This window comes from Ipomoea nil, unplaced genomic scaffold (assembly GCF_001879475.1).
Source record: "Ipomoea nil cultivar Tokyo-kokei standard unplaced genomic scaffold, Asagao_1.1 scaffold2921, whole genome shotgun sequence".
NCBI lineage: Eukaryota > Viridiplantae > Streptophyta > Magnoliopsida > Solanales > Convolvulaceae > Ipomoea > Ipomoea nil.
In genome coordinates, this window is record NW_017619349.1 from 1367892 (window position 1) to 1381140 (window position 13249).

A 13249-nucleotide genomic window follows, 5' to 3' on the forward strand; every position below is an offset into this window, starting at 1 on the left:
GTATGGAGTAGTTTAAATCTTCAAGTCAGCTATTCCACCCTAAAAAAGTATCTACAATCCAATGAGGGGATTAGTCACAGTATCCGACGGTGAAAATTTTAGGTACATCGAAAAAATAAAAAAAAATGAGTAAAATAAAGTCCATAATATTGCAAATCTACGATTAATTAGTAAAATATGGCCAACAAATGTCCCATAATTGCTTATTTAATTATTCTTTGAGCTCTAAAATCGTACTTGCACGTGGCCACTTAATCCACTCGATCTACTTAACCATTACGGAATATTTCTTAATTTTTTTTCACTAACAATTTTTTTTTTTTTTAAACAAGACAAAATATTTTGGAATTTAAGCACCTAATTTAATGAAAAACCAAAGTATCCACATTTATTTTATCTGAACTTCACATGATCCCATAAAAATGATTTGTTAAAAAGAAGAATTATAAAATTGTTGGTCCAAATTACTAGCTTGATCTTCCGATTCTTTAATTTATCTAATACACCTGACTTTAAAGAATCTAAAGCTACCACAACAACATCATCATAATAATAACAACAACAATAATAATAAATTGAAGCACTAAATGTTACCATAATACTCTTACTCATGGTTCCATTTGAGATTTAATTTTTGCAAATGAAAATTGTTCTAATCACTAAAATTACAATTTATTCAAAAGATTTTCTAAAAAAGCAATCAATGTGAGATTATACCAAATTTATCACATGCATTCTTGACTAACAAATTTTTAGGTCATTTGTTATCAAGCATACAACTACCTTAGTAAATTGAATGCACTAAAAAATTGTTATTAGTTGTATATATAGATATATATTTTGCAAAATTGTAAATTTGTTATCTCTAGAAAAAAAAAAATCGGACTTCAATATTTAAATACAAAATTATAATTATTTAAATAGAAAATTAGGCGTATAAAATAACAAATTGCATAACTACACAACTCTATTTTCCCTCCAATTCTCCCTCAACGACAAGAGCCTAAGGAGGCACAAGCTCAAACTTTCAAGAGTAATATCGTTTTTCCTAGATTGTGTTTTGTGTGTATAGTTGTTTATTATAAATCGGGTAAATCGCGACTTGCGCAATCAGTTTACCGTTAAATCATAGTTTGATTAGCCACTTTTTTTTTTTTCCCTATACATGCTTCCTGTAGAAAGCGACCCCCTACACTACCACCTCTAGTCATGACCTTTAAGACATGCAACAAACCAACTACGCTAAGCCCGCACCAGGGGCTTTATTTATATATTATTATATTTATGTGAAGTAAATAAGAATTGAATCAAAACATTAAAAATGCCAAGGACTTTGTTTGCTTGTTTTTTGTTTTTTTTGTTTTGTTTTGTTTTTTTTTTTTAATTATTTTTGTTTTTAAATGAGTCTATTAAACCAAAACCAATTCGTACAAAGTCATGGAGAGTAGACTTCAAGTACAAGACAAACCCATCTAAAATCAACAAGTGTTTAAGTAATCAAGACACAATTTTGCCAACACTTATACAAACTAGGCTTTAAAAAAAAAAAAAGTCTAAACCAGAAAAGGGTCTTGCCCAAACTGTAACCACAAAATAGCTAGTAACCAAGAACGCCCCAATTTTGTAAAAAATTCGACAACTCTCAGAGTATGTCAAAATGGTAGAGGCAACCCAAAGGTCAAGCAAGTGGTAAGGAGGCACACAAGCCTACAAACTTGCTAGAACCAAAAAAGTGGCGCACATGTCTAAAGTAGAAACAATGGCACACATACTTAAATAAAGTGAAAATAATGTCACACAGGCCTAAAACAATATTCTATTGATATTAAACTCTTTGTAAATATTTTTTGAAATTTCAACATAATTAACATTTTCTATTGTTAAAAACATTTTTATATATTTATATGTGTATATATTGTAAAATAATATCAAATTAACTTAAATAAAATTATTAATCTAGAAGTCTGACTATGTCATTGTCATTAATCTAGTTGTTATCTGATAAGACAGGTGCTAAATCTACTCAATTATTATTGTATATGCACTGTCGAGCTTGTGATTCTTGAATTGCTTTTGGACATACTTTTTCATGCATGCAGGAAACTTCTGAGGTTGTTTTTCTTGGAATCCTTAATTAGCTAATCTATTTCTTGCTGTCCGCATCTGCCGCTCCATCTGTCAACCTTATATTAATTATATTTAATTACTATTAATAGTGATTAATTGGTTTGGTTAAGAGGTTTAATCACTACAGGGCAGGGTTAACTTATTTGTCTGTAAATAAACATCAATAATATAATGTGTAAGTCAAGTTTCAGAACGGTTAGATAAATTACTTGGAGTAGTTCATGATTGAATTGAATACATGGTTTTCTCCAAAAAAAAAAAATAAATAAATAAATAAAATTGAATACATGGTAGTCAAGAGATTTGTTTAATTTGGTGGGTAAATAAGTTCTCATTTCTAACCAAAACAAAAATAAAATAAAACAGCTCAAATAAGCTCTTAAGTCGACTAAATAGGGTAATTGAATCATCTAATCATCTAAAATACAAAAAATTAAGACCTCTTAAGTACTTAAACTAACAAAAAAAAAAAAAATACTACATCGGTTTTAAAATAACAAACTTCATAAATAATTTTTTTTTATTAAAAACTGACTTTATAAAGGTTTTTTAAAAATTATCTAAGTTACTTTTGGAGGAGGATTTTCTTTAAACTTACGTTAAATACGATTTCTGTAGTGGCCTGGTGTGATATTGAATAAGTAGTAATATATTGTGTGAAAAGGTTGTGTGGAATTTGGGCATTATTGGTAGTGGTCTATACCTTCTGTGTAGGCACCAAACACATGGTATAATCAGACCATCAAAGGTGGAGTCAACATCTTTTATTTTCCAATGTGAAAGAGACATTGAAAGGAAGAATGATACTATAATCTTTGAAAAGGAGATTGGGAGAAAAGAGTAGGCCACTCAATCAACACCAAAAAGATGCTGACTTCTCTTCCAATACTCCTTTAATTGATTATTAATCACTACTACTTTTAAATTGCATTCTTTTTTTTTTTTTTTTCCGTCTCCAAAATGGTTGAATCCCCAATTTCAAAGACCTCCCAGATCCCGGCCCCAGAACAATTAGGAAAATGTAAATCACGGTGACTCAATGATTCAACAGACAGAACCAAATGCCACCAGTATACAATGTACATAAGGAATCTGTCCACTTTAGATATAGGAATAAGGTTCAAATTGACCACTGAACGTAAACTGAAAATGCAATTAGGCCACTGAACGAACAAAAAGTGCAATTAGGCCACTGAACACTCCAAAAACGTGCAATTAGGCCACTGAACTCTCCAAACGTATACAATTTCACTGGATAGCAAGTTACCATCAATTTTAGCAGATTACCTGCTTACGTGGCAGCTGAGTTGGCATTTTTAATAAATTTTAAATAATTTTTAATAATTAATTTTAATAATAAATTTTATAAAAAATTGAAAAAAAAATTAAATAAAAAATAAAATAAAGTCGTTTTTATTTTTTTTAAATTTTTTTAAATAAAAATTTATTATTAAAATTTATTAAAAATAATTTAAAATTTATTAAAAATGCCAACTCAGCTGCCACGTAAGCAGATAACCTGCTAAAATTGAGGGTAACCTGCTATCAGGTGAAATTGCACATTTTTGGAGTGTTCAGTGGCCTAATTGCACTTTTTTTTCGTTCAGTGGCCTAATTGCATTTTCAGGTTACGTTCAGTGGCCAATTTGAACCTTATTCCTTAGATATAATTCTCACATTATCGCTGATTACTCTTATCTCTCCTCCCAATTAATTTTTGTCATTTACTCTTTTTATAGCTAATTTGACTCAATTTTTACTTATAATTTGAAATCTAAAGCTTCTTTTGATAGTATAATTTATAAACACTACATATTATGTGTTACTTTTCCTATTAAGACATGAAACTAGACACTCTTTTGAGATAAGATTTTTTTTTTCTTCACAATATTTATAGTTATAAATTGTTGGGCTGAGGTTTGGAGAGACAAGTCTAGCATCCTGTCATTAGATTGTAGCGCTGACTACCAGCTACGCAAGTATAAAGAAATAAAATTGCGCGTTCACTACTAGCTAGCTATAACTTTTGACACAGTGATAAGCGTTTGATCCTACAATTTGTAACAGAGTCAGGGTCGCGTGTTCGAGAGAGATTGTTGGTTTACGGCTCAGAGAGTCGAGTCCGGCAGTTGCACCTTCGCTACTAGCTATAACTTTTAGAGTAGTGATAAGGGCTTCAAAGTATTACTTTATTTTAGTCCAACAACAACACCATTGCTTTAATTTAACATCCTTTAAGCCAAAAAATAGTACCATCAACTTGTAGATGCAAAATAAAATTTGTTAATATAATAATAAAATGAGTTCAGATGTCCATTACTTTAGAAGATTGGTTCAATTATCAAGAATTGCAATTGTAAGGCAGCCATGATGGGGAGTGTAAGAGGTAGCTATAATATTGGATGCTATTATGGGCAGTGGGTGGCAGTAGGTCACATGTTGATTTTTCTCACTCACAATATATTCTCTCTCACTTTCTTGGTTTATCACACATGAACACTCCAAAACAAAGAAGGGTGTAGTAGTGTACAGTGAATTCCTGTAAACTCAACCAAAGCAAAGAAAAAAAAAAAAAACCCCTAGTGACAGAAAGTGGTAGGTAAAGAGTACATGCTGTACACCACAGCATGCATCCCTTTTTTTTTTTTTTTTTTTTCTTGATACATAAATTTCTGAATTTACGCCAGACTAATCTCCCTTCCCTAAAGTTGTGTCCACAAACCTTAACCCGCAGGACGCCTTCCCTAGAGCTGTGTGCACAAACGTGTCGGGAGAAAGCTAAGCTACAGATATTATTCGAGTGTGTATGTACATCGAATAAATTTTATCTTGTGATATTTGTCAATCAATTTGGTTAGGATTGTCACACATGAACCCCTACTTCTCTCAAAAGGTGTTGAATATCAAACCTTAATCCGACAGAGCACTCGAGTGTGTACGTACATCTAATAAATTTTGTCTTGTGATATTAGTCAATCAATTTGGTTAGGATTGTCACACATGAACCCCTACTTCTCCCAAAAGGAGTTGAATATCCAATCCTAATCCGACAGAGCATTTGTGAGATGTAGATCACAGTGACTCAATGGCTCAGCTGACATGGCCAAATGCCGATGCGCACAAGGGATCTGCCCACTTTGTTGGACATAATTCCCACACTGTCACTGCCGCTGTCGAAATTCGAACATTGATCTCTTCTCCCAAATACTGCTTACTGAATTAATGAGCTAAGCTCGTGCGGGACACATGTACCCTACTTAATTTTATTATAGGATGATGTACAATGATAATTATTTACGTCTCTCCGATCCGGTCTATTTAATTCAACAATAGTAAAGTTAATGCTTGTAGGTATAGACTGGATTAATTTTTTATTTTTTTTCCTATCTTTTCGCTCTAAATAAAACTAAATGTGGATTAGGACATTTAGTCCACATTTGGATTAGCACAATGTAATAAAGTTAGTAGTACTCAAAAAAAAAAGTGGATTAAGACTAGGACGTATAGTGCTTAAATATTTAGGAAAAATGTTTAAATTAGCCACTGAACGTAGTCTAAAAGTGTAATTAGGTCACTGAACAAAAAACAAAATACATTTACAGGCACTGAACACTCCAAATGTATGCAATTTCACTTAATAGCAGGTTACCATCCATTTCATCAAGTTGTCTACTTACGTGGAAGGTGAGTTGTCATTTTAAATAATTTTTAATAATAAACTTTAAAATAAAATAAATTTTAAATTAAAATTAAAATTTAAAAAAAATAAACATAAAAAATAAAAAAGTTCAGCCACCCCTCCTCCTTCGTCTTCGGTTGGAAATAAAGACAGATCTCTCCGTCTTCATTTATTTATTTTTAATTTTAATTATATTTATATTTTTATTTTAAAGTTTATTATTAAAATTTATTTAAAATGTCAACTCACCTTCCATGTAAGCAAGCAACCTGATGAAATGAATGATAACACGCAAATATACTGCATTTAGAGCACTTGAACAAAGACAACACAAAAATTTTAGTAGAAGGTTGGCAGATGGTTCTATGAGAGTTGAAAGTAATACGAGATTGACAAAAACTCAAAATTTTTCGTGGCATAAAATATTCTACACAACCACCTATTTACATTTTTTTTTTTTTTTTGAAAGCTACTGGTTCTATTACATTGTAGTATCTGTTCATATACTTTCTCAACCTACTGAAACACAAAGAACCAATAACGCCTCCACTGAGGCTCGAACTCATAATCTTCCAAATGAAAGTCCAACCCGGATACCATTAGACCACATAGTCCTGGTAACCACCTATTTACATAAGAGATTTGGAATTAATCAGCACTAATGACATTTAAAAATTGAATTTTGTAACCTCACTTTAATACGAAATAACCCCTAAGGTTACAAAAGTTATATATTATAATTCCATATCACGAAATTCAAGAGGTTACACACCTGCAAAGACTATTATTCGAAAAGATTCTTATCAAATGATAAGTTTTGTGGCAATTCAGCTGATCTAGTCGAACGAACAGCCGCCACATATTTTTTTTTCTTAAAAAGTTGAATTGTATATATACTAGTGTAAACGCACATCAATTTTCAATATGCCTAGGACAAAGACTATTACGAGTATTATCAAACTTCATTTTCCCAACTTAATGACTATACTTTGAGAATTAATTGTTTCTTTCACAGATTATCGCTTTTGAGTGCATAATATATCAATTTAAACTTCTCATCTAAAAAAAAATATGAAGTCAAATGGGTGATCATATGTTTGAATCCTGGTGGTAGAGGTTTAGATTCTTTAGGCTGAAAATATTTGAAAAAATATATATCAAAACAGATACTACCTTGTAAAAAATTATAAATATTTAAAATAACACACGAATTTATTTTAACTTGATCCAAATCAGATATAGACCCCACTCGAAACATTGTTTCAAAATAACCACTTAAATTAAAATATCATGTTAAACTAATTTTTCAACAAGTACTATTTCACATCATCTATTTCATATATATTTTTTGTTAATTATATTAAAATTAGTTTAGAGGAGTGGATTGAATTCTCCTCTCATTGTGCACAAGTTTGCCAACGTCCCCTTCACGAGAATGACCATTTCCAACTCTCTTTGTTTTCTTCCTCTCTTCTCTCTGCTTGTCCTCTTCCTCTCCTCGGAATGTGTGTTTGATACTCTTTCCTCCCACCCTACGCCTACGCACTCTTACCAAAGGCTGCTGCTGTTTCCTCTGCCTGTTATTGGGGTAAAATGTAAACACTAAACTTCTTAGTTCTTACCCTTAAAATGTCAAGTTTCTTCTTCTTTTTACCAACGTGAATAATCGTACACTCTCATCCTTTAAGAGATGTCGAGAGGTCAAAGTTCCATCTCATATAGAAAAATCAATATGGTCCTCACTTTGTCCCTTAACTAGGCAGTTCGACGCGAACCGGGATTAGCCTAAATATGTCACAAGATTAAGGGTGTGTTTGATTCACGAGTTTACACACCATGAATAGGAATTAAAATCATAGCTACTGTTTGATTGACAACTTTTTAAAACACAACTATAACATCTGATTGCTCTTTCAATTAAAAACCTCATTCACTAATTAAAAACGGGTATCATTTTAATCTAATTTTTAAGTTTGAATTAGTGTTTTTAGATTTTTGTTTTGGGTTCATATTTGTACTTTGAATGTCATTATATTAAGATTAATTTACTTAACTTTTTATTATTGTATTTTTAAAACCTTTAATTCTATTATAAAACCGTGCATAAAACCAAACATCAATATTAATAATTATTTCAATCCAAAAATCATGAACTATAAGTAAAATTATTCCAAAAATAAATATTAAGTACAATTCCCACCGCACCATGCTGTGACGTACAACTGTACAAGTTGCAATTAAAAGTAAGATTGATATTGAGCTACCTAGCAAGCCATGAAATTTAGCACCAAAAGAAAAAGGACAACACTACTTTTGGTGCAGTGAAGGACAAGGGCATGATCCCAAAGCAAGAAACCACACACACACACAAAATGCAATAAAAAAAAAAAATTACTTCCAATACTTTTTTGTTAGACCATGAGATGCTTTGAACAGGTTCTAATTGTAGGAATCACTTTTAAACCCGTATCATACTCAGACTAATCTCTGTCCTTACCAAGCCGGCTCAATTAAGAGATAAAGTGTTGGCTAGATTAATTTTTTTTCTATACGAGTGGGAATTCAAAATCTCAACATCTCTTAAGGGACGAGAGTGTAATAAAATAAAATAAAAATTACTCTGTATATAAATTGATAGGAATCATGCATGCTATTGCTAAGCTAAGTGAAAGCAATCACTAGCATATACTTATTCTGTCTCATTTTATCTATCATGTTCATTATTCACATATTGAATTAACTTTTTATTTTTTAGTATTTTTTCTAATTATTTTAAAAAAATTTGTGTTTAATAATATTTTAAATACAGTTTTTAAATATATAAATTTTATATATTATACTAAATTTAATATTATAAAAACTTGAATTAAATAACACATAAAATATGGAAAGGAAAAATATATAATTCAAGTTTGGAATATTTTTGGTGGGCCAACCCTTCTTCCTTCCTAGATGTGGAAAACATGGCAATCAATGCAAAAAGACACATCTTTCTTAATTATTATTCCCTCTGAAGATGTCCTAAGATTTGTCTATAAATCAAAAAATTATTACCATCATAATTTAAGTAATACCAGTTGACCTAAGCAACACAACTAAGGATTGTTATTTTTTTTATTTTTTTTTGAGTATTACTGACTCTGTTACAATATAGTATCTGTTCATAACTACTTTCTCAATTTACTGAAGCAATCCCTTCGTGCCATTAGACCACAAGATCATTGGTCCCAAATCTTACAAATAATTGGACATTAATAAACACACAGCTTGGTAGATAAGAAACATGGCATGTAATGCAAAAGACACATCTTTTCAATTATTATTTCTCCATAAAGATCTGATAAAAAAAAAAGTAATACTTCTTAAGTTTGCTACTTTAATTTATACACCATGCACTGCACCTTGATCAACAAAGAACTCTCATCATCATAAACTAATTAAGACCCAAATCTTATATGAAATTGCACTCAAACCCAAGAAAATAAAAGAAGCAAAAATAATAATAACAATAACAATATGATCACTGGGTCTTAATTGAAATGCTGTTGCTCCAACCATGGCCAGAACCCGGACTGGTCATCAATGCCACAGAACATGGTGGATAGGGTTTCTTCTTTGACAGATTGAGGGTGGAGATCTGAGGAAGAAGAAGGGGGCCTTGAGGAAGAAGATGGGTTACTGTGAAAGAGGTGGTGGGGCATCCCAGCTGGCCTCATAGTGTTGGGTGGGAAGAGAGATCTGCTGCCATTGCCAGTTAATGGAGGGTGGCTATCAATGGCTGTTGCTGTTGTTCTTGAGATGTCCAGCTTGATCTCTGAGCTGTTCTCACTTCTATTGCTGCATGATCCTTCTGTTTCTTTGTTCAGGTTTATGGACTCTGTGGGCTGATGATCCCTGCTGTTCTTCAGTGCCATTATCTGAGGAGGCCCAGGCCACCACTTTTGTATTATTTCTCAATTCACAAATTAACCATACATCATGTCAAAATTTAATTAAACAATACATACAAACCCCAAGTTGCGGTTCTGTATTTTATCAGCTTTAGAATTCCCGCCCACTCCATCTTTGTAATTTCTAAACGCGCCATTGATCAATAATAAAAACGTACTCTCTCTAGGAATTATTATTCTCTACAGAAGGGGGTAACCCTAGCCAAGATCGAAAAAGATCCACAGTTGTAACCATAAGGTCACGAGTTTGAATCTTTATCCTTACCGTCTTGATTTGAGCTGGTCAGCTATGCTTGTATTTCTCATTCACAAATCCATCTTTGTTTATGCTGCTAACTCTCAGGTAACCTAGGCTGGTTTACTTCTTTATGATCTTTTGACGACTGGAGTCACAAGTCAAGGTGTATATACACCCAAAAAGGGAAGAAAAAAAAAAAACTCTAGAGACAGCCCATCACTTTATCCCCTCAACTTACCTCTTATGATCAATTACTTTTAAATTAAACACAAGCTAGCTAACTAAGCTAGAATGGGATTGAACAGCCAAAAGATGTTATGATAACTCAATGATTATCATATTATGATTATTGATGATATGATGAGACTAATTATCATGAACAGTGTGGTCTAAGAATACTACAAATTATGTGACTTGAATTGATGTTTTAACCAACCCATCCAGGGCAATTAAATATTATAGAATTGATATATGCATAGATGGATAGATACCAATTAAGATGGTTTCAAGATCCAGAAAATGGGGATACCATACCTCTGCATGAAGCTTCTGGTTCTGGGCTTGGAGGGCATCATTTTCAGATTTGATGGCATCAAACTGTCTCTTAAGAACCTCATAATCTTTCTCCAACTGCTTAGTTTTCCACCTAGCCCTCCTATTCTGAAACCAAATGGCAATCTGCCTAGGCTGCAGCCCAAGAGCCCTGGCTAGCTGCATTTTCCTCTCAGGCTCAAGCTTGTTTCCCAGCTCAAAGTTCTTCTCAAGAGTCTTCACTTGCTCCATGTTCAATCTCCTCTTCTTCTCCCCTGCCTGTGACCCATCATCTGACAGATCATCCTCTCCACCATGCCCACCTTCTTCGCAATTCCCCGTCTCCACCCCCGAAAATGACATAGATCTCTTCCCTAGAAATGATGCCACTCCTACAACACAAAGAAAACAGATGTAAATCGTGAGATGTGCCTCAGTAACACAGTGATCTGAGTGCTGACTACCACAGTCACACTCAGTCTTTTGCCACTGAGCTATGCCCCGGGAGCTTTTACGCGTGACACTACTGAAAATTATGGAATTTCCGACTACCTGAAAATGATCTAGTCGAAAGCCTGATTCCGACCACTTTTGGTATCCGGAAAAATCTTTGTTGCTATTTCCGACCACTTTTTGCTTTCAGGTGGTCGGAAAATCATTTTCAGGTGATCAGAAAATTTCCAGTAGTGTGTGTACACACACACACACACATATATATATATATATATATATATATAGAGAGAGAGAGAGAGGAGTGAGAGAGAACTAACCATGGAAATCTTGAGGAGTGCAAGAGGGGAGGAGGGGGTTGAGAGAAGTGGAGGGTTGATGGTCATCTTCATGGGGAGTTTGGAGCATGAAATTGGTGGGGAAGAAAGCCATTTCAATGCAAGTACTCATGATAATCTTTGGCTTTGATTCATGCTTGGAAGAGTGATCAAAGAATCGAAGATAGGCTTATATACATACAGGGAACTTTGATCTCTTAGTTGCGGAAGCAAATAGAGAAGAGTAGTTTTCAAGAATATTTCTTTCAGTTAACATCAAAGAAAAGAAAAGAGAAAAAAAAATAATAATAATGGTGTTTGGGAATTGATTGGGAGCGGAGGAGAGAGTATGGATGGATTCAAGTTTTGGGTGGTGGATGGTTTGCTTATATACCTTATCAGCTTCAACAAAGACTTTTTCCCATTTCTTTACCTATATATATTTGGGTGTATATCTGTTTCTAGAGAGAGGTGAGTGAATTATATATTAATTTTAATTATTACCATTTTTACCATGCAGCCTAAAAGTAATTTTAGATAAGTTATGTTGTAGAGTAGGTATAGTATAAAACATAAAATATTGCAATATTATATTATAAAAATGTTTGTTTCTTTTGACGTCAGTACAATTTGGTTTTGTTTGTAATGACTCTGTGATGTGTTTCATCTCAATCAATTAAAAGTTATAATGAGAGTTAAATTGTATATTTATGTTATATAATTCATAATTAAGTGTAAATTGATCTTAACGTGCAAACATGCGAACTTCTGAAAGATTGCACTGCAGTTATTATATAATTGTACCACACCCGAATACGATTGCACTGCATCCGAATACGATTGCCCGCAAGGTCATCTAGGCATGTCTGGGAGTCATAGTGGTGCAATTTTGTAGTAGTTGCGGTGCAATCCTTTAGATTTCGCATGTTTGCAAGTTAAGATTGGTTTTCACCTTATTATGATTATATAATTGTTGAAACTTAAAATCTGTGAGTTAATATATTAAAGTGCGTGGGGTTTGTGCTTAATGTGCGTGAGGTTGTGCTTAATGTGTGTGAGGTTTGTACTTAATGTGCGTGAGGTTGTGCTTAATGTCAATAGTTGTTGAAACTTAAAATCTGTGAGTTAATATTTAAAGTGCGTGGGGTTTGTGCTTAATGTGCGTGAGGCTGTGCTTAATGTGTGGGGGGTTTGTACTTAATGTGCGTGAGGTTGTGCAGACGCTATCATTTATGTAGACGCTACTCATTTGTGTAGACGCTAACATTAGTGTAGACGCTATCATTTGTGTAGACGATGTGTAGGCGCTATCTTCTTCCCGACACGCGTTTTTTTTTTTTTTTAAATTTTTATTGATTTGAGCCGTTGATCTAAATTTGATCAACAGCTCAGATCTAACCGCACAACCGCACGGGAAGCTATACCCGCACCTGAACCCTTCCCTATATATATATATATATATATATATATATATATATATATATATATCCACCGATCAAATCCTAGTCTTCATATGCACACAAGTGATTCAATCCAGACCATCTAGCATCTTTACCCTCCCCCACACACTGTCGCCTCCAATCATGACTTTTAATTAAGTTAGGTGACGAACCAACTACGCTAAGTCCCAAAGGGCATGTTTTATATATTATATGTTCAACATACAGTCTCTCATGTGTGTGTATCGATTACCTTTTGATGGACTTCATATCAACATGTAAACTTTAGTTTTTAACATTTTGCAGGTGTATGACTTTGGTAGAAAATTGAATGATGTGTTTCGTCACACTTAAAATTAAAGTTTAAGTTGATAGTTGAATTTCATTTTTATATTTTATATATCAACATATATAGCTATTTATTTTACCAACATACATGCTTCAATTTTTTTATTTTCATTTCATATGATTTTATTTTATTCACTCATGAAAAGATTGAAAAAGTTCATATATAGTGA

The 13249-nt window shown here is 32.9% G+C and overlaps 1 protein-coding gene across 1 annotated transcript; it reads right to left on the bottom strand.

Annotated features, from left to right (window-relative positions):
- Positions 1-9151: 9151 nt before the first annotated feature.
- Positions 9152-11665, bottom strand: LOC109160919 (homeobox-leucine zipper protein ATHB-13-like). The gene is made up of 3 exons (XM_019309181.1): positions 11296-11665; positions 10529-10917; positions 9152-9723 (listed from the first exon to the last, which is right to left on the bottom strand). Exons 1-3 carry the CDS (start codon positions 11423-11425, stop codon positions 9337-9339), a joined length of 906 nt encoding a protein of 301 aa, XP_019164726.1. The 5' UTR covers positions 11426-11665; the 3' UTR covers positions 9152-9336.
- Between the last annotated feature and the right edge of the window lie 1584 nt (positions 11666-13249).